Source organism: Eutrigla gurnardus, assembly GCF_963514095.1.
Source record: "Eutrigla gurnardus genome assembly, chromosome: 4".
NCBI lineage: Eukaryota > Metazoa > Chordata > Actinopteri > Perciformes > Triglidae > Eutrigla > Eutrigla gurnardus.
In genome coordinates, this window is record NC_139918.1 from 25,246,485 (window position 1) to 25,269,157 (window position 22,673).

At 47.4% G+C, this 22,673-nt stretch overlaps 1 protein-coding gene across 2 annotated transcripts in view; it reads right to left on the reverse strand.

Annotated features, from left to right (window-relative positions):
• Positions 1 to 5,838: 5,838 nt before the first annotated feature.
• The window catches only part of gpc5c (glypican 5c), a 98,096-nt gene continuing 81,261 nt past the window's right edge, over positions 5,839 to 22,673 (reverse strand). For both annotated transcript variants that reach the window (XM_084008152.1, XM_084008151.1), the window contains one exon: positions 5,839 to 8,012. In XM_084008152.1, the coding sequence (XP_083864278.1) occupies positions 7,822 to 8,012 (191 nt within the window). In that variant the 3' untranslated portion in view covers positions 5,839 to 7,821. The remainder of the gene's footprint in view (positions 8,013 to 22,673) is intronic.

Here is a 22,673-nt window from a genome sequence, read left to right on the forward strand (position 1 = left end):
GGCTGCATTAAAAAGTGCAATGCATCAGCGCTGACTCAGTTTTGATCGCAGACACAAATATAGTGAGTGACTGTGCGAGTGTTAATTCTTACACCGCCGATAGAAACTGCAGCTTTCACAAGCAGTTAGAAACAAGCTTTGTTCTGGCTCGGGTTTATGAAGCCTTCTCTCCCCCTCTCTCCCCCCTCTCTCCCCCCCCTCTCCCTGATCGGGGAGAAGCTGCTTTAGGTTCTCTCAACACTCCACACACACGGTGGTGGAAACTGGATTTTAAAAACAAATCTGTCTTGGTAATCTGTCTCGTTTGGTTTTCAGACGGAGCTGGAAGAATAAGATGCTGCGTGATGATTGTCATGTAAAACAGCCTTTTGACTAGAAGTGGAACATTGGGATGCAGGTTTTTTTCTTGCACATGAGAGAGGAAATGACTGCAGTGACTGAACTGAAAGCACCTCGTTTCAAACCAAACTTAAGAGATGGATTAAAAACAACCAACACTGCAATCATCTGGTCGTCCTCGGCCTTCTTTGTATTTTCTTTTCTCTTGCATTTTGTCTTATTAATGTCATGTGACGATGTGTTGAAGGGACTACAGATGGAAATGAGCTTCGTTTGCTAACTCGGTGTCTTCAGACGTGGACATCACATTTACCATCATACGTCATTCTGCTTCACGGGGGGCCGAACGACATCATGTCAAAAGATGACGCTTAGTTTTTATTCTTATCAGGTCCCAAACGCCCACATAGCAAAGAGAAATTAATAATGCATACTAAAAGAAGAGCTCAGGTCTAAGGAGGTTAAATAAACAAATAAATAAATAAGATTGTATGTAAAATGTTAAAGCAACACTAAAGAGTATTTAGTGCCTTAAAATAATGTTTCCAAAATAGTTTCAGTGGTTCATCACCTCAAAACCAGGTGAACGGCACTTCAGCATTCGCTCTGCAGCCCTCTATTGGCTGTAACCGCACTATGTAACTTTGACTCGTCGGGTCGCGGTTTTGTAGTTCTAATGAGACTACGAATTTGACCTGCTTTACGGCGTTACAAAAGCCGGTAGGTGGAGGCTCTGCGTGGAGATCAGTGGGAGAACACCCGGCAGGTGCGTGGAAGATACCTTGCAACTAGGTAGTTTTAAAATTGGCATCATGGCAGAGCCTGCAAAGAAAAGGAGGAGTATCATGTCCGATGAGGCGAAGAGAAGAAAACGGGAGCACGACAAAGAAAGAGCTCGAACGAGAGTGAATATCGGACCGGCTAACACTCGTTGGCGAGAGCTGAAGGAGGCTACAAAATGCAAGATGGATGGTGACTTGGCTTTGTTGCTGCTGGACTTGTAAATAATACATTGTTGATTATTTTATTGGCTCATGTTAGCTAAGGCGTTAGCTATTGTGTTAATATATATGTAACTATCGCTATGGCTCATGTTAGCTAAGCTAAAGCGTTAGCTACTCTACCTTGTCACTGGACATCGTTCAAATCGTTCATCGTTTCCAGAGCTGGTTCTGCATACAAACAAATAACGTGCGTGCGACGGTAGGCTAAATTATTTACGACGGCAGAAATGGACAATTCCGCTTCCAACCTGTAGGGGGACCGAAGAGGAAAAGTTCTTAAGTGTTGCTTTAGACGATTTGAAAGCAGTGTCCGATGTGAGGATCCAAACACAGCATTCTGATCCCTGTTAGATGTTTATCAAACTTTGACATTTTATTGTTTTAAATGTGTAAATTGGGACTTTCCTTCTAATAAAACCATCTCATATTAACGCTGCTGTTCTGTGCAGAAATATCTCCTGTTAACAACTAATTTGACTTTTGAAGCTGTATTTAATAACATTAATTACACTGCATTGAATTAGACTCCTTCATCAAATCAGCACGAATCAGCCGTTCAGTAATTAATACCATTAATTACACCTGAGTCTCATTGTTGGGAGCTTTAACACACACGCTAGAAACAAGTTGCTGACCAGTTAGCAACTTGTTGCCCGTTACTCTGACCGTCAAGGGGGGTCTGCAGGTCTGCAGGTCTTACCCGGGTTTGGTGGTCTTCCGTCGGCTCTACTGTTCGACGAGCCGCTAACGAGCCTGCTGCTAGTAGCGCCCCAGTGACGTCAGAGCGGGGGAGGTGGCTAGGGGGGGAAGCTGCGCGCGGAGACCGGAACTAACGTTACGCCGACTGTTGATGCAATACCTCCCCCAACCTGCAGGCGGCCGAGCATGGTGAAACCTGGTTTATCTGGGGTTTTTTCAAGCATATATTTATTGTTTTTGACAAGCAAATCGAAAAGCACAACAAAATAAGTGATGAACAATAATAATGTAATGATATTAGTGAATAATAGATTGTATTTTTGGGGGTTTCAAGACACACAAGGACACCTTATGAAACTTCAATAAAACATACACACCAAGCAGGTGGAGGAAAAGAGATAAAGTAATAAATATTATTTTTTTAGGAGCCTAAGTTTCCCCAAACTGGATAGCAAGTCGTATCCCAGTATATATAAAAAAAATATATCATCAACGACAAGAGCCAAGAGTGGAAATTGTCCAAGAGATGAAGATGAGGAGGGAGGAGGAGGAGGAGGAGGAGGAGGAATTGATTGATTGAAAACTTTATTGAACAACAGTTAACAAGAAGTGTTCAAAAGGATAAAAAACACAATAAAGCCGAAACCATTGTGGTCCTTTAGATGGAAGGGAAGAGAACAGGAGGAGGAGGAGGAGGAAGAGGAGGAGGAGGAGGAGGAGGAGAGCAGTAATGTCTAGTAATGGCATGTCTATCCCCAGTGATTCTCTCGAAGCAACAGGTGTTACTGAGCGACTCATGTGATCTCAGTGAGGATCCACGAGGTCCAGAAGAACATCTCCACCTCCACTTCTCCTCCGCCGGTTGGGTCTTCATGTCTTCCTCTCGTTGTCTTTCAGAACTCAGAGAACAAATTGGGGTTCTTGTGCGCTCCGAGGTTCCTCTGAAGCAGGAACAGAAGTTCTTTTAGTCCAACCAGCATCAGCTCCACTTTCAGGCCGAAACAAAAAAAAAACAAAACACCTCACGGTAGCTTGACAGCAGGGTAACACCTCCTAACTAGTGTTTACCTGCCAGCAGTGCAGCAGTGCATGATGGGAAAACAGAAGCGACAAGTGAGGCCAATCAGTGAGCGGGGAGGAAAGTCGTGTTTGTGTGTGTGATGGAGATTCTCCTCTTGATGGGCCGTCATGTTGAAAATGTGTGTAATGGGATTGAATTAGTCGGCTCCGCGCTCTCTGAGCGTGATGCTAATTGGCATGGTTGCTGGGGGGGGGGGGGGGGGGGGGGGGGGAGTGGCAGTGACAGCTCATGTTAGCCTGTTGTTGGGGGGGGGGGGGGCTATGGAAGACACTTCGTTTTCCCTCCACCTCATCTCTGAAAACACTACTTCCACGGCCTCCAGTTCGTCACTCTGATCCCCGGGCTGGAAGGGTGAGCCAATCTGGGGTGTGTGTGTGTGTGTGTGTGCGCGTGTGTGTGTGTGTGTGTGTGTGTGTGTGTGTGTGTGCGCATGTGTGTGTGTGAGGGCGTTCAGGAGTATAGGAGCCGGGCCAAACCAGCGGGACAGAAGTGCTGATGTGTGCTACCGTTTAAAATAGCCCAGACAGACAGTCAGACAGACAGATAGACAGGCAGACAGACAGACAGTCAGACAGACAGATAGACAGGCAGACAGACAGACAGCTGAGCAGCTGTGACCTCAGGTCCCCGAAACTCTCCGTTACACTCGCCGACAACCACCATGTGTGTGTGTGTGTCTGTGTACCTTCACATTTGCAGTTAAAAGTCATTTTCAGACTGGTCGTCCATATTTTAAAGTCATTTTTCTGCGTCAGTCGGCGAGGTTATTAAAGGACGGCAGACGGCTTCTTTTTATTTTTTGTCAGACAGGAACAATACGATCCATTTACAGCTCAGGCAGAGAGGAGGCACGATATCCTTGGACCCGTCTCTCTCTCTCTCTCTCTCTGTCTGTCTCTCTCGGCTGCAGCCAGACAGTTTCACAGCAACAAGCATGAAATAGGCAAAGATCAAATACAGACTGTGTGCAGCTGGAAGAGCACTACTGTGTGTGTGTGTGTGTGTGTGTGTGTGTGTGTCTCAGCCAGGGAAAGTGCTATTAGCCGTGTGCTTGATGGCTAAAACAGTGGGAGGTGTGGTGAGACTTGGAGGGCCACTGTCGCCTGATAGGCTGCCATCGAATGCTTTTATAATCACTGTGTGTGTGTGTGTGTGTGTGTGTGTGTGTGTGTGTGTGTGTGTGTGTGTGTATGTGTGTGTGTGTGTGTGTGTGGGGGGGGGGGCGGCGTTACCCTGAAGACCAATTATAAGCATGACTCAAAAACGATATGATATATTCTTTTCTTTTTTTGCTTCTAGTCCCATTGTGTGTCTCTATGACGTGTCTGGCTGAAATATGGCATTTAAATGTGACACACACACACACACACACACGCACACACACACACACACACACTCACACACTCACACACACACCTAATTCCGGCCGTGACCTCACTCTTGTTTAAATCTAATTGTGGGCCCACAAACACGTGTCTGTTCTCACCCACAATGCTTTGCTGCGTGTTTATATGTGTCCTACAGCGAGCTCAGATTGGCAGCACCGGAATAATTCATAGCCCACGAATAGACCCCCCCCCCATGGGTCAGCCACACATCAGCTGAGCGAGCATACTGCCACCACGTCGCCGCCTCGTTCCCGTGTCTTCTGCCTCTATTCCTGGTGGGAACGCCGAGCTGAGAAGGTCAAAACCGCCGCCGCCGCCTCACGAAGTCGCAGTATGGCGTCAACGGATGGAACCAGCGATGCGTTCAGGGACGGATTGTATCTAGTTAATCATAGTTACTAAGTCTGAAAATATATCTATACCTCACTCGTGTCCGTGAGCTAAGTCTGGAGGAGCTGAAGGGGCGGGAGGCGGTTAGCTTAGCTTAGCATAAGCAGATCTCTAGTTCAAAAATACATGTTGTAGTACCTCTAACGTCCACTAAGGGCCATGTCCACATTTGTGTGTAAACGCAGACCTTTTTGATGCCTGTAAACACACTTTTCTTGAGACCAGGTTCCAGGGTGCAAAGTCAAAAACACCACCCTTGTGTGCTTCAGCAAATACGCATATGATGATGTCATCGCCCCGCCCCTCTAGCTGCCATGCGTGTTCGGTTTCTTCTTCTACCGTCGGTTTGTATACAGCCCGCAAGCTTTATGCATGCTCTGTCTCTTATTCTGTTTTTGGTGCATTTTTGTAGCAGAAACAGCACCACACACAGGCCTGGAATATGTACTACAGCGTGGATTCATTAGGACGCTGATTTTCTTAGAAGGAAAACCAAAGATTGTTTTGGAACGTGTGGACACGGCCTAATAAGTCTGTGTTCAGTCGCCGGTTTGGTTCTCGAATCCAAATCAGAAGCGATCAGATTTGGATTTGTCCATCCAGACGTAGACGGAGTCACTAACTACGAAGAATTTGCCCTCTGGTGGCGTGACGCTGTGGTGCAGCAGCAGAACGTCAAACGCGCCAGTAAAAATGGTGTTGTTTTCCATCCTCGGTCGTCCTTCCAGACTTTGAAATCCAGATTTTGTCCAACCTCCCAACTGTGGTTTGGATCTTGATTTGCAAGAGGGAAAAAAAATGCATTTCATGTGTCCAGACGTCGTTAAATCACATTTGGGCTGGCAGTCTGAAGAAGCCTAACTCGCTGGTTTTGTTTGTTTATTAGACAAATCAAACAGATCAAAATGTAAATGTCATCTGACATGCTGTAACTTTTGTCTTGTGACCAGTGGCTTCATTTATGTCTCAATGTGTTTATGCTTTAGATGTGCAAAAAAAAAAAAAAAGCATTAAATGAACTTCCCAAAATGTCAAATTCTTCCTTTCGAAGCTCAGAAAGTGTCCCCGGGTGTGCAGCATGATCTCCTCCTGTCAGCATGAACTCTTTAAGAGCCTGCACACCTACACCTGTCAATCAACTCCAGTCTGTTTCAGGCTCACAGAAGATGACTCAGCAGTAAAATAAGCTATACAGGCGTGCAGGGCTTTTAACTCGTATCCGGAGCACCTTTTAATCGAGCTACATCGTCAAAGAGAGGAGGTGAAATGAGACACGAAACAAAGTTGGCAAAGTGACTTAAAATATGTACATTTATACACATGCGAAGGTAAAAGGGGCTGCAAGTGATCCGCGGGTGCAACGATCATGAACCAAACGGAGGGAATCGTATACAGAACACAAGATGTGACACATTTAAACTGCTACAAACCTCCGTGTGTGATTGTGTGTTTCTGAAAGTGGTTAAGGTCATCCTGCTTCCACGTTTCAGGCCGAGTTTCAGCAGGAAGCAGTCACATGGTTGTTGTTGCTCCATCCTCATGTGGAATCATTTAAAACAAACACACTTTTATATTCTGTTGTACTTCCAAGGAATGGTCTGCTTAAGAGTGAGTCAACACATTAGAGCTTATTGTTGCATAGCGTGTGATAGACGAGGGTCTACAGCTGGACTCTCGTCTCCGTCTTTGTGTGAGTGTGTTAAATCTGCATGTGTTGGATCTGCAGCCCGACTTTCCTCTGGTTTTCCAACTTCCAAACCACCGTTTGCTTGAGAAACCCTGACGTCGTGCCATCAGCGAGATGTGCTAGAAAGAAAGGTAGTATGTGAGTGAAGAAGAAGAGGAAGGAGGCCCGATCCTACCGTAACATTTCCAATAACTTGGCAGGTTAAACATGCATTAATGTGCAATTTCAACGGGCAAAACACACAAAAACTGGATGCACAGTAAACATTAGTCAAATCAACAATGTACAAGGGGGTGTTCGACGTCCAGATGGGGCTTACAATTGGAAATGATGCATTCCTGCTTTTATTTCTGACAGAATTCAATCACTATAGTTGTTTTTCTGCATTATGTTGATGTGTAGCAGACGAGCAGGGGGAGGAAGACAACCCGTCAGCTCAGTCCGTTAAGAGCTTGTTGTTGGATCAGAATACCTCATACACTCACATCAAATACTCTCCACCTATATACAGTTACATACTATACACACCTAGTTTGCACAATGTGTTCAGCCAAAGTACACAGTCATTAGAGTGTATCAAATCTGCTGTTCTGGGCTCAGGCCCCTGGGATTGATCTATCAATCTATCATGCATTCCTTAATCCAACCGAAAAGAAAATGAGTTTTCAAATGAGCTGAAATCTTCTGCCCGGATGGTGAATGGTGCAGCGGCCGTGAAGAGACAGGAGAAGTAAAAACCGACAGCATGAATATAGCTGCATTTGTCCCGTATATGTGAAATGTATATATGAGTCTATACACATGTAAGAAAGGAGCGGTGCCATCGTGAGATACGAAGGGGCTGTGTGTGTGTGTGTGTGTGTGTGTGTGTGTGTGTGTGAGTGTGTGTGTGTGGGGGGGGGGGGCTGCACTGGGGTCTGTGCACACAAACGTCTCGTCCCAGAGCAGCGTAGAAGAAGAAGCAGCCTAATCTTTGTAGATGAGCGTGCATGAGATTAGCTTGTGCAAACACCCCGTTGGCGACGTGGCGGGATGACCCCGCCCCCTCGTCTACAGTCTCCTACAACGTCTTCTTTCCCATCATCGCCATCCATCCAAGTACGTTGAGGCCTGGAGTAAGGATACTATGCATGATATGTATATGATATGAGTGCCTCTGTGCATGTATGTGGATCCTAAAGGGGTCAGGGGTCAGTGGGGGTGGAGTTGGGGGGCGGGGGTTCACAGAGGCCATCAGAACAGGATCCACTGCAGCCAAAGTGCAGCAAAGAGCGGCAGCGCGAAGCTCCAGGGTTGGGCCCATCTGGCAGACGGCGAGCCCCCGATCACCTTCACCGAGGGGGGCTTGGAGGGGTTCTCACGGGGGCCGACCCCCCCGGGCTGCTTCCCCACGGACTTCCCCTCGCTGGAGGCTTCTGTGAGTGCTGAAAGAGAGAGAGAGAGAGAGAGAGAGAGAGAGGGTTTGACTCATCACTGTGATCACAGTAATCTCTCTGTAACGTTGGCAGGCCTTTGGCTTGTACAAGGGGCTAATTATCACCGCTCACCGACCCCGCCCCCTCCATTCAGAAAACAAAATCCCGTCCGTTACATTTCCAGAGGTTTCATATGTAAATCAGGGGAAACGCAGCTGTGGGTGTTTTGGTCCAGAGCGCCTAAAATGTATTATTAAGAGTGCTTTGAAACATTTTTTAAATATGCATTTGCAGTGCGACCAATACACTCTAAATTCCACAAACATGATGATGATGGAGGAGTGTGCCGGTGTGACCGGCAGCCCTGACTGTGGCATTACGGCCAATCAGAGCTCAATCAGGCAGACGTTAACCCCCCCCCTTTCTAATCACAGTCTCCACTAATACCCATATAAACGCTTTTCTGCTGACATCGGCGAAATCCTTTTCCTTAAAAGAGGACCACACTCATGTCTCCTGCTGGTTTTTCCAGTCTCTCTCTCTCTCTCTCTCCCTCAAACATCATTCTGAACCCCCCCCCCAGATACAACGAGGGGATGAGACGTCTCTTTAGATGTCTCGAACATCCAAAGTGAAATCATTCCCCATCCTTTACTTCCCAGCATGGATCCCAGCCAGATGCTAACCCACCGCAGCTTCTTGCACATCAATGACACAGATCCACAACAAAGTGGACCGTAAACACTCTGAGTACCAATCAGCATCGCCTGTCTGTCAGACATTTAGTCTGGAGAGGGACGGGGGGTGAAGTCAGGTCCCAACACAAGAAGAAACTGTATCCCCCTCCTCCGTGACCGATGGCACTGGCCTTCAGGGCCATCAATGGAACGGCATCCATCTACCTTCAAACACTGGTCAAACCACACACCCCGAAGCGAGCACTTCACTCCTCTACTTCAGCTGGCCGGCTGGTACCACCATCGCTGAAATCAAACAAATGTCGCTCAGCAAAGTCCAGACTCTTCTCTGTTCTGGTCCTCAGTGGTGGAACGAACTCCCGACCAATGTCAGGACAGCAGAGTCATTTGCCATCTTCTGAAAAAGGCTCAAGACTCACCTGTTCAGACTTCACCTCGACTCTACATAGCATGACCCACTAACACCCCCCCAATCACTTCCATGTTCTTACCTATTTGACCATAGCACTGTTCTTAAGGTTCTTAAATGTACTTAATGTAAGTCGCTTTGCTAAATGACCTAAATGTAAATGTATCTTGTGATGACGAGTAGTGAGCGTACTGAAAGTGCCCAAGCCCGATGTAAAAAACCAAACACCGTCGCTGTCACAGTAAATAGGCCACGTCTTCCCAGCAGTGTGTAAAGGGGATCGGTGGTCTAATCCGCAGCCTCCCACGTGGCGACTCCACCGTCCAGAGTGTGATACGTTATCTGATAATACACCCGCATGTCATGTGAAAATGAATAAGAGCTTGTAAAACCTTCCCCAAAATCACTTCTTCACTCACATAAAAGCCCCAAATCGCTCAAAAATACGACTGTCTTCCCCTCGGCACGCCCGGCACGATCAGATGCTTCTAAGAATACATTCTTTTGTCAGGACCGAGGATGCATATGAGCCCATCCCGACTCTGTGTGTGTGTGTGTGTGTGTGTGTGAACGGGGCTCGGCAGGACTCTGGAGATGGGGAGTGTGTGTGTGTTTTTCTGTCCTAATGGTTTTTGTTGTTCCAGGAGACAATAGACAAAGACATCATTTATTCCAAATCAGATTGCTGTTATTGTTTCAGTGGAAACGGGGCTGCGTCTCATCGGGGAGATGTCGGAGAAACAATGTTGGAATGAGCCAACACGGCACTGATGCTGCTCCTCTGATGCTGCTCCTCCGATGCTGCTCCTCTGATGCTGCTCCTCCGATGCTACTCCTCTGATGCTACTCCTCTGATGCTGCTCCTCCGATGCTGCTCCTCTGATGCTGCTCCTCCGATGCTACTCCTCTGATGCTACTCCTCTGATGCTACTCCTCTGATGCTGCTCCTCTGATGCTACTCCTCTGATGCTGCTCCTCTGATGCTGCTCCTCTGATGCTGCTCCTCCAATGCTGCTCCTCTGATGCTGCTCCTCCGATGCTGCTCCTCTGATGCTGCTCCTCTGATGCTACTCCTCTGATGCTACTCCCCTGATGCTGCTCCCCCGATGCTACTCCTCTGATGCTGATCCTCCGATGCTGCTCCACTGATGCTGCTCCCCCGATGCTACTCCTCTGATGCTACTCCTCTGATGCTGCTCCTCCGATGCTACTCCTCTGATGCTGCTCCTCCGATGCTACTCCTTTGATGCTGCTCCTCTGATGCTGCTCCTCTGATGCTGCTCCTCCGATGCTACTCCTCTGATGCTGCTCCCCCGATGCTACTCCTCTGATGCTGCTCCTCCGATGCTGCTCCACTGATGCTGCTCCCCCGATGCTACTCCTCTGATGCTGCTCCTCCGATGCTGCTCCACTGATGCTGCTCCCCCGATGCTACTCCTCTGATGCTGCTCCTCCGATGCTGCTCCTCTGATACTAATTAATAGAGCGGACCTTTGTAAAGGCAACAGCCCGGGGAACTTGTGTTGTTGTTTTTTTCATTTCTGAAGGTAAGCATCGTATCTATTGATTGGGGGGGGTTTAAGGCTAAGATGCTAGTGGTAGCTTTCACTTGTTGTCATAGCAACGGCAAACATCCGGTCTTAGCAGAACCAAGCAACTTGTTTATATCGGCAATGACAACAAGTGGAAGCTACCGCTAGCATCTTAGCCCAACCGCCCCGATCAATAAACACCCATAAGATGACAGTTTGTCCTCATATGAAAGCAACAATAAGCATCAACATCATCACCCTAAGGACCTTAACGAGGCGTTGTCACATGATGTCATGTATTGAATAAAAACATAAATGCGAACATTCATGGGAAGTTAGCTAGCATAAACCCCGGTTGTTAGCAACTTTTTGACTTTTTTTCTCAGAATATTGCCGCCCTCTCTCTGCTCCGTTATTGTTATTTCCCTACAGCGGCCCTGATACGCCGTCGTAGCATCGTGCATGGTCTCTGTGATCAGGATGCAATAAAATGCTGACAGTCCAACATCCACGACCAAACTAATCACCCAAATAGGTCAATTTGAATGGAAAGCCCTCTTCTCTTATTTGAGTGCCACAAGCCGGGAGACGCATTAAAAGATACGTGTCTAATTTCCCTTATTGTCTCATTTACTGTCAAACGCCTCTTCATCTCTAAATAAAACCAAAGCTCTATTCTGAGCTCGTTAGACCAAGAAGAGACGCTGGAAAACACCCAGACCACACACGCTAGAGACTGATAATGTTTCCTCCACAGTGGCCTGGTCAAATCCAAGAACATGGTCATCGTTATTTATACTGAATATGTATGAAATATGATTGTGCAATGTGTGATGTTTAATGGACCGGCCTGTCAGCGGGTTCTGGGTATATGAGAGGTGAATGATGCCATCCGAGTTAGTTTGAACCCTCTGAACTCTCTTTTAGGTCAGAGTTAACTCTCTCTAAATATACTGTATATACATTTATAGTATGAGTATTTGTATGAACTCTTGGTCCCTTTTCTAGTTGAGAAAGTATTTATCACATCAAGGAAAATGTTTGGACTGTTGCCATATCACTTTGCGATAGTTGAAATCCATTCAAAGTTATAAAACAGGAAACAGTAGAAAGTTGAGAAAAAAAAGATATTGCATGAAGTCGCTGTCAACAGGCAGCAACTGGAGGTAGAGAGGAAGGAACCAGCAGAAGGGCAGGAGGATAATGGGATGTGATGTTGTTGTCATATTGAGACGATGTTCGCAGTTAAGTCGTGCTTCATAAACTGGCTCATGTGTAAAGCCCTAAAATATGTGTGTGTGTGTGTGTGTGTGTGTGTGTGTGTGTGTGTGTGTGTGTGTGTGTGTGGGAGGAAGTGAACGATAAGGCAGAAGGTTAGAAGAGGAAAACAGTTAGTTTTCCAGGATGAAGATGAGGCTCCATCGTTGCTCGTATAAAGACAGATGGAGGTTGTCACCCCGGGCAACTTCTCGGCTTCGTTGACATGTTTGTCCCATTAGACGACGGTCGTGACATATGTTCCCACCAGGAAGGAGACGAATGGGACTCCATCAGTACCAAGCTTCTTAAAAAGTAGTGACGGAGAAGAAAACTAAAAAAAAACAAACAAAAAAACAGAAGACAAAAAGAACTAAGAGGTCTGTACGAGTCCGGAGAGCTGAAGGTGTGCATGTGGACCCTGTACTGGTCTAAAGGTCTGAAGGGTTGTTCAGGGTCACAGAGGTTATACAGTCTTCATCAAAGAGACCTTCTGGGAGAAATGCCTCTAAGTGTCCTTTGGCCACTCATGCCTCTCCAGATGGGCAGATTGTGTGTTTGGAGGAGCCTCCATTTTTATTCCCACTGGCCAAGGAGCAACAACAGCTGCTTCTAACGAGCCTGGAGGAGGAGGTGGACCTCTGGGCTCTGGTTGAGAGGAGGGGGGAGGGGGGGAGACAGCAGGGAGGAATAGAGGGTTGGAAGGTGAGTGGGAGGACCGACAAACATGTTGATCATCATTTCTCTGGAAACACGAATGAGAGAGATGTTTCTTCTGGGACAAACATGTTTGTTTTCTACTGCACCTCCCTCGCTGCTCCTCCTCCTCTCAACCTCCACCTCCCTCTCAACCTCCACCTCCTCTCTTCTCCTCCACCTCCCTCCTCTTCTCCTCCCTCCTCTTCTCCTCCACCTCCCTCTCTTCTCCTCCACCTCCCTCTCTGCTGCCACTCAGATTAGAATCAGCAAACCTTTGCAAAGAGGAGAAGTAAACTCAAACAGTCCTCCCTCTGTCTTGGGCTGATAAGATGTAATCTCTCCTTTTCCTCTTTCCTTGTAGACGAGAATACACGCCGGCAGACGGCACAAACACTCCTACGCTCCCTGGGAGACGTGGGGCCACCAGGGTCCACCAGGGACCACCAGGGGCCTCAGTCGGGGTTTATGGGGGACAAGTCCACCGCTTTCAGGTAGGGAAGTGCGGTCCACATGAGTGGTTGTCTGGTGTGTTGCTGCAGAGCTGTGATGTGGTGAGGAATGGTCATGGTATCGTGACTCAACGCTGACCGGTCTTCTTTGTTTTCAGACCTGTTTTCAGCTTTCATCGTCCGCCCGCTGTGTGCGATGGCAGAGGCGGTCAGAAGGTGGCGGTCTGATTTACGGAGGTTGGTCACTTCCTCGTCTCTCTGCCTCGCTGCCGAGGTGATTGGCCGAGAGCCGGACCCCCCCGTCCACGGCGTGAGTTCGGCTTCAAGTTCCTCTGACAGCTCTACTGAATAACGACGCCGTGGATTCACCACATCAATCCTTATTTTGTAAAACAAGATCTTAACACAACAGCCGATACGTGGTCGGACGCAGCGGTCGGTAGAAATGATGTTCGGCGTTCGTCTCCGTCGTTAACGATGTGTGATGTGTGACCTTTGCCAGACGCTCGCTACCTGCCCTCCGTCCCGCTGAGAGGAAGAGGCTCTCCGTTTCCATTAAGTGCGAGTATATTTCATTTTCATTTAATTTATTATTAATGACCGTTTCATTTCGTCTGGTTTGATGGAAGCAGATTCAACCCTCGTTATTTCATGACACTTTTGTGTTCTGACCCTCATAATGAGTTTCTACCTTTACTTTTAAGTATATATTGTATGTATTTTTCTATCTGAGGTCACTGTGTGAAGGGAAACTGCAACAATAAGAATCCCCTTGCTCAGTGTGAACTGTTTCTACCGTGACGATCTGATAAGAGGAGTTAAACCACGTACCCGTTCAGTGATCATTTTACTCCTCGGGTTGAGATCATCACTTTCACACGACACACACTTGAATGCGTCTGCCCAGGTCTCTTGTTATTCTCTACGAGGCCTCGGAGCATCAGTCAGCCTCCCATCTGACCTTTGGACCCCACGGAGAGACCGATGTTGCTCTCCAGGCTTATGGATCGCAGGCGTCCTCATATTGTCCCGTACAGCAGCAGAATGCTAAAACTCTCCGGGTCACTACGTTGTTGTTTTTAAAGGCTTCTCTTTCACCGAGCTCTCGCAGCTTTTCCTTATCTGCTTTCACACACACGTTGGTACAAAGAGGGGTGAGGTGAGGGGAGGACGCATTCACACACTTCATTACCAGCCATCCATCTCTCTGCTGGTTTTTGTCCACCACTCTTTATGCGGTGCCACGTCAGACTAATCTCACACACACACTTCTCTGGGAACTGTCCCTCTGGTTCACAGGCAACCTATATAGGGCTCGGTACAGGGTCTCTGGCAGCCACTCGAAGGGGCACCAGTGGGGGACCCATCTTAGCTTACAGCTAGCCTAGCAACGGGCACGCAGCATGGCAACTGCAGAGCAGGGATCAGTGCAGTGGAATCCGCCCGGTGCCATTCTTGGCTGTATTAGACTATTAAACTCCTTGGCAAGATTAAGATTTACACACACACACACACACACACACACACACACACACACACACACAGGCGAAAGGCCCTGGGAGGACAGTGACCTCCACCAGTCAATGTGACAGATAGGATATGGAGGGGAATCCAGTCCAGTCCAGTCCCCCCCCCCCCCCGGTAACACAGCCGTTTGTGAAAACGTTTTGGACTGAAGGGGAAATGTTTGTTTTTTTTAAAGCAAAAATATTTCATTAGATTAAAATCATGTTGTGAAGTTTTTGGGAAATAATTACATCTGGGGTTTTTTTTTCTACGATAAATTCTCACATTTGGGCCGAGTTAATTAGTAATCGCAGCTTTGCTCGCCGTGTGTGTGTGTGTTCTTCAGAGAAGGAGAGACGGCGGGGAAAGGAAGGTGGACGACTACGCTCAACATCTCTAAATTCATCATCTAAATTATTCATCATCATTTGAATGTTAATGTTATTAATGAAGCTCCAAAGTTGTTTTTTCCTCGTAACTGTGTGTGTGTGTGTGTGTGTGTGTACACGGCTGTCTATGATTCAAGTTAGCCTAATATTACTGTTATACTACTATTACTAATACTGAGTTAATACATTTATGGGAAAATGTTCTAAATATCATTCAGATCGGTGACCGCTGACCATCGTTCCCCGAAGATCATCATCTATTGGCTTGATATCAGTGTTCAGTCCCACACACACACACACACACACACACACACACACACACACACACACACACACACACACTGACATTGCACCTGCATGCACTCAAACACCAGATGCTTCATTGCATTGGCAGGTGTCAGGTCGTCCTTGTAAACATGCAAGCGTGAAGGATGCGGCGCTAAACTCACATTCTTCTGCTCTTTCTCACACACACACACACACACACACATACACACACACTCTTCATCTCCATCCATTACAGTCAAGAGAAAGTGCACATTAGGGTAGCTGTCAAGAGAGCGTGTGTGTCTCCTGGCACAACATTTCTCACGTCGGAAACCCTCCGCCTGCCCGCCTGCCCCCTGCGCCGCGCCCCCCCCCCCCCCCCCCCCCCTCTGAGGGTGAGTGCAGTCTAGCCTTGAGAATCAAGAAGCCAACGAGTCGTTCATGCCGCTGACGTTGAAGTGACACTTAAGGCTGTGAGGGCTGAAGTAGGGAGGCGAGGTTCGTCTACCTGCTGAGGATGAAACCTCCGTCTGACTGGACTCCTCTGAATCAAACTAAATCTAAAGAGCTTCTCGCCTTCGCAACTTCAAAGTCAGAAATCTGTGAGGGATAAAAAAAAAAAGTTGTGATGTTATAAATGTTTGATTTCGTAGGGGCAAGCCGTATACTTTGATGTAAACTGTGGGTTGCGTAACCGAGAAAGAACGGAGTTACTCGGGGACGGCACGCTGTCAGCGGCCCTCCTCGTCTGATCTGTAATCAGCCGGAGCAGCGAGAGGTCAGCCCCCCTCCCAGCCCTTCGGCCTGACAGTCTGTCCCAGGTTCGGCCTCTAATTGCCACATCAATTATGGATAAGGGAGCAGGGCTTTGTCGCTCCCACCGCCGGTCAATAGGATGGGCCTTTAATGAAGTGGCTTGTCCTTTGATGCAGACTTGCAGGTAGTCGATACAGAAAACGGGCTCGTTGCTACCAAACTCCATTATCGGAGGCTAATGCGTCTCTGCCGTCTGAGACTAATAGTTTGCTTTAAAAACAAAAAGTTTGTGTTTGAAAGAGAAAATCCTTTCCGTGCCGTGCCTCCCCTTCTCCCCCCTCACCCCATCTGAGTCCCCCCTCTCCCCCCTGTGCATACCGGGCCGAGCTGAGACGAAGAGGATCAGACTCATCCCTGCTTATCCTTCTACTGTATTTTTCAATATCAGTGGAATGTCTGCCTTTATTTGCTCGGTGCTGTGTTACAGCAGGAATGCCTGGGTTTTCTGTGCGAGTCGGCGGGGCTGGGCTCCGGGAGAGTCCAGAAAAAGTCAAGGGGTTCATCCACACAACTCAGAACCATACCGTCCCCATCCCAAACCCCCAGCAGAGCAGATGGGTATTCATAAAGTAGCACATATAAACGAGGGCCATCACTAAGTTGCCTCAGCTAGTAGGTCTCTCTGTTATTCTGTGTGGACGGCAACAAAACGGATTGAGTCCGGATTAAATGTGGTGCCGAATGAAAACCCAAAGGTTTTGGTCGAAGCCTGATTGGGGGGCTGGGGCAGAAATGTGTTTTTGCAAACAATAAAATACAAGTCATAGCCGTTTCAATAAAGAACAACTTTATGAGTCTGGACACCGTCTTTAAAATGGCATTTACAGCTCGGAAAGCTGCACGTGTGTCTTGCTATATTAGTAGAAAAGCCTTCTCTGGGAGGTAGTTAAGACTTTTATGTGACTCATGAGTCACCAGCATCTCCTCGTTGCTCCGCTGGTAAAAACTTCACAGCAAGCAAACACACAAAAATGCAGAACTCCTCGTATCGTTTCCACCAACGTCGGAGGTGGTAGCTCCCACCACTTCCTTTCCTTTATCACCTGTTGCCACACCAGAGATCCTTAGTGCTTTCCGAAGCGTCCCCGAAGGTGTGCTGGAGAGCTTCAATCATAGAGGCCTTCGCTGATAGTGCTTAGGAAGGAAATGATGATGCGGGCTAATGAGAACCACTTGCCTCTGATGGGCCACGTTACCCAGGGAGCCCTTCAAGCTAATACGCTCTCAAAGTGCCATAAAAACCACGGGGGCAGAATGTGTCAAGGTAGGAAGGCGAAACAGCAACGGAGAGGCGGAAGATGGGATAAAACAGGATGGATGGGCACGGCAGGGGAATGGGAATATTTACAATAAAGGGGTGATTATAATAAATCAGAATCAGGTAGTTTTAGTGCTGACACATGTGTGTTGAAGGCCACATATTCATTTCATAAGCACTGGTTACTCAGAATCATTCACAGATATTGGCAAGTGTTTAGAGAAAATTACGCAATATCAGATTGAACAAATAGATGACTCCGCATATCCGATAGAAAATGTGACTCCGACGATGACACATCCAGAAAAGAAACCCAGTCCACCTTCCTGTCCAGCAAAGCCGACCCTGATCCTCTGGTTCCTCCCTCCCCAGCCCTCCTCTGCCCCGCGGAGCTCTCTCTCAGCCCCCTTGAGCTCCAGATGAAAGGCTGAGGGGAAATGGCAGTCCCTACTGGTAATATCCGCACCGGGACCGGGCCAGTACATCTGCTGACCAGCCGGGACCCCGCTATCCACACACGCCAAGCCCAAAGGAGGCCCCCGGCTTCAGGCCGGGACCTAGAACGGGGAAGATCAAGGTTTGTTTTGAGGATCGGTTCTACCCAAACCTGGCAGAGTGCACAAGCAACCAAATCCCCCACCTCCACCCATGTTAACCCCCGTCTCGCACGGTACATTGGATCATAGGTTCTGCATGTTGCAACCTCTCCGAGCCTCGGCCCCTTCCACGTCGTCCTCTCGTGTGAGCCGGGACGCCGGTCCATCTGGTCCCGCGGCATCACACTTCCTCTACGGAGTTACAGCTCCTCGCACCGCGCCCTTTGACCACACGTCCTCTCTCAAGACCCCAAAACTGGAGCACATCACCACTTAAATCTCCACTCTCTCCATCGTGCAAGTCTCCTGAACATGAAAGGCAGGTGTGTGTGTGTGTGTGTGTGTCCAGGGCAACAGCAGGCCGTGGTGGGCTTGGGGCCGATCCAGTGTAATCCTGCTAACACGAGTGCAGCGCGGCCATATCCTGCCCAAGCAGCCGTTCCTTTTCAGGAATGTGCTTGTCCTGCCAGGGCGAACAGCTGCCGCACACCTTTATGGCCTTTTGGGCTTTGGAACCGAGTTTCACTTGGTGCCCCTTTATCATTCAGGTACAAAACCCCCCCCAAGAACATTAAGAGGCAGGTAAGTCATAGTTGAATCGCCGTATCAAGGGCAGCTTGGAAGTCATTATTTGTGCGATACAATGCAGGCTTTTTAAACTGTGTATAGAAACACATTACACCGGACAGTGATAGATGGGGAGCTCTGGTGCCCTTCAGCCTTAAATTCAAATCTGCTGATTGGAGCCTTCTCGTGCCATTTAGACCCACCTCTCCATGTCTTTGCATTTGAGTCTGGAGGAGAATCTGCAGAATAAAGCTCACAACGTGCATTACACTTTATTTTATATATATATATAGAGTGTCCAAAATCCCAGAACTAGCAGCTGTGGATTTAAAATAGTATTCAGAGTTTACCTCCCTTTGGGGTCAGGGTTACACACACACACACACCCACACACCCACACACACACACACACACACCTCGGGGGTATGCAAGGAGAGACGAGCACATTTCAAATAACAGAAGCTCAGCGATCAACGGTTGGATGTTTTCCATCTTGTCATATTTCGATGATTATGTTCTCTGACATGATGGCAAAGCAAAACCCATCAGTGCCAACGTCTCCGTGCTCACAGAGACGTTTAGCCAGCGCGGTGCAGAGTGTGTGAGCGATGCCGGCGGTGTCTTCGCCTCCTGGATGAGCTCACCGGTGTTGCCTGACAGATGGTGTTTGTTACCGAGACAGAATTGTACTTTCATGGTTGTGAGATTCACACTTTTGTTTAGTTTTTTTTGCAGCACATCCCTCCGGCTCCATCACAGGAAGTGTTTATCCGTGCCCCCCCCCCCCCTCTGAGATGGATAACCTGTTTGTTTTTTAATGACTTCTCACACCTTTTGTCAGGCTGATTGCCTCAACAGCAGCACGACCAACCAGACAACGGTGAGGTGCAGCGGCGGGGATGCTTTTTAAACATCCCATACACTTTCCTACGACGACATATTAGGGCCACTGTAGGGGGGAAAAACAGAGCAGAGAGAGCTCAGCAATAATCGGGGAAAAAAGTGGCACATTTTTGACTTTTTTTTATATAATATGATATTATATGCTTGGGTCCACAAACACCGGATGTTGCCGTTGCTATGACAAGAAGTGAAAGCTACCGCTAGCATCTTAACCACCCCGATCAATAAACACCCATAAGATGACAATTTGGCCTCATATAAATAAAACCAACAATAAGCATCAACAGCATCACCCTAAAAAACTTAACAAATTTGCCACTTTATAAACTCGCAAATTTGCCACTTTTTTCTCAGAATGTTGCCTCCCTCTCTCGGCTCGTTTTTTTCTCTCCTACAGTTAATACACCGTTGTTCTTTCCTTAATCCTAAAAGTTTAATAAAAAACCCAAACTTTACAGTTTATTCATTTTGACTGTGAGAAAGACATCTCTTCTCTTCAGTCTGTTTTTACAGCTCGGCACAAAAGGCCAGAACAGAAACGACAGAAACTCCGACAAGACAAATAAAACACTGTTCTACCGTTTTCATGTTTTGACATTCGGAGCCTCCTCTCTCTTCCAAGCGGAGAGACAGCTGTCTAATGTGCCACTGTGGGTTTCTTTTAGAGATTAATGCACTAAAGAGCTAGCAACAAATGAATAGCTCCTTTGGAAGGAGCAGCCATAAGTGTTCCCGCGCTAATATAGCTAATAAGCCACAGTCACGCCAGCCGACAGTCCCACAGAAGAGGCTTGCTGCAGGGTAACGGAGATGACACGCCTCATTAAAAGATCCACTGATTTATCTCCGTTCATGGCTGCGGTCATGGCAGCTCCTCCATGACTAGGCCTTGTTGAGTTGGCACAGCGAGCACGCTAGCATGTCTCCGGGCGAGAGAGAGAGGGAGACACAGAGAGAGAGAGAGAGGATCTGAAGCCGGATCAAACACAGCCATGACATCATGCGATCAGACCGAGTGTGTGAACTCCAAACTCGTCTCTGGAGGTTTATTGTGTCAAATATGAACATTGTGCTCACGTTTTAATGCGGCTGCCGAGTTTCTGCACTCTTAAACATTCTATATCAGTCAGACTCGCAGAAGCATCCATCGCATCCGAGGGCTGATAGGGAGAGAGCGAGCGAGTCTGTTCTCTGCAGATTAGCGCCGTTCATTAGCTCGGTAATGAAGTCGCTCTCGGCATGACAGCGGGTGGTCCTGCCCCCTTTTAACACGGACCTCGGGAGCTCTGGCAAAGCCACGCCGAGCAAACGAGCACACAGACGTATGGGAGGTAAACGGTGCCTCGGAAAATCAGCAACAGTTTCACCAACAGTTAAACCGTACAATAACGAGATTTGTCTTTAAACCTCTTGAATGTAAATCCAATTAAGTCTCTAACATGTCTGATCCACCTGAAAACATCCTCACAACCAAACAAACAGCCAGGCTCGGCCGGTGTGAGTGAATGATCCGCCAAGGTCACATGACCCGGCTCTCTCTTTGGCATCGGTCTCCAGAGAAGTGACCGTGGACGGTGTCGTCGAACACGAGGGCCAATGCTGTAATTTGTGTTCACCAAAAAGGCCAATCACAGCGCTCCAAAGACGTGTTATCGGATGACAAATACTCCTTTTGAAAGCTAAAGGACAGTCGTACGTCTGCACCGCGGTATGGATTTATACTCTGAGAGCAGATTAATGGGTTTTTGCTCTGTAAGGAGACTCAGACAGTGGTCTTGATTGATTGTTCCCTGCTGTTGTCAGAGCTTCTATGTTTTATCCACATCGCTACGAGGAGGCCGAGTCCAGGCTTCGTTCAGAGTCGTGTGGAACAGGGAACGTAATGGCTATCGATTGCTGTTCGCTGCATTGTGGCGATGATGGCCTCGGGATAAAGTTCCTTTGATGGTCGCCAAATTCAGTGCTGCACAATTGTTCCCGCCTTTAAAACAAATGTTACATTTTTTCTTGAAATGATTCGCCCAATGTTGGATTTCGTGCATTATTTTTCACGTTACGTGTGTGTTGTTTAAGGATGCACCAAAACTTATGAAGCTTAACTTTGCATGATCAAACTAGTAATAACATTACTAGTTATTGTTTTCACCCTAATCCCCTTTTGCCTTTGAACTTTATGTTTCATGCATGTTTAGCAGGCTCCTTAGCATCCCATAATAAGTGGAATAAAAATAGCTATTTGTCATGTTTTTGATGCAAAATTTTATCAGATTTGTTTCAAATGTAACCATGCAGATGATGTGACTATAAAATTGTAAAGGAGAAGTCAACGGGATGGCGTTGCCGTGGCAATTTGCATGTTTTCGCCATGACACAGGAAGCTGCTGTAACTTGCTATATAAGGTCTGATGGTATCTACCGATTGGCATGAAATATAAATGGTGTGGTCTAAACAGACATACAGCAAAATGACATATCATTAGTGTGTGTGTTCTGCCAAATAGTGGGCACAGAATGAATCATTTTCAGCACCACACACTCCACCAGCAAGACTCCAGTGGTCATGGAAATCCTAATTCATCACATATTACGTACAATACAGTGGCTAATACCTGAGTATTGCTGTATTTACTTCACATTCAGGTCTAAATATCGCTGCAAGTAGTCAAATAAAACTGCATCAGGCAGAACACATGTTACATAAGGATCAGAACTGTGTTTTTAAAGTCTTTCAAGGCCAGAGAATGATGTCGCTGTTGATGGCTCACAAAGGGACAAAGTGTTTTGTCGTGAAAAAGCCATTTAAACGACGCTGCAAACATTAGTTGGTGCTGCGACCCGAGAAATTCAAAAAGAGATAAATGTTTTGTCAGAATGTGAAAAAGGCTGTTGAATGTCTTTCGGCTCCTTTTCAAGGATATTTTTTTTTGCTGTTATTTTGTGCAACAGAGAGTAAAGAGGTGACAGACAATGATGTGGGAATAAAAAAAAAAACAGAACTGATGACATGAGAAAGGCTCTTGGAAGCATTGTGTTTGATTGGGTGTCCATCATAGGGCGCCTGCTAATGTCTGGAGTTACATCTCCGCACTAAATGTGCATCTGCTTCGGGCCGAGTAAACACGGAGAGACTGCTGACTCAGCATCTCTGCAGCCATGCAGAAGAGATCCAGCTTAGATCTCATCGCTGATGCCCGTCTTCATTGCGTTTGCCTGTCTGCCTGCTTGGACATGCACCTGCTCCTCCACGTTCCCTGCTACTCCCTCCACACCAGACAGACAGACACATGCTTCACACCGAGCTAATCTGTTCAACTGTGTAGGTGG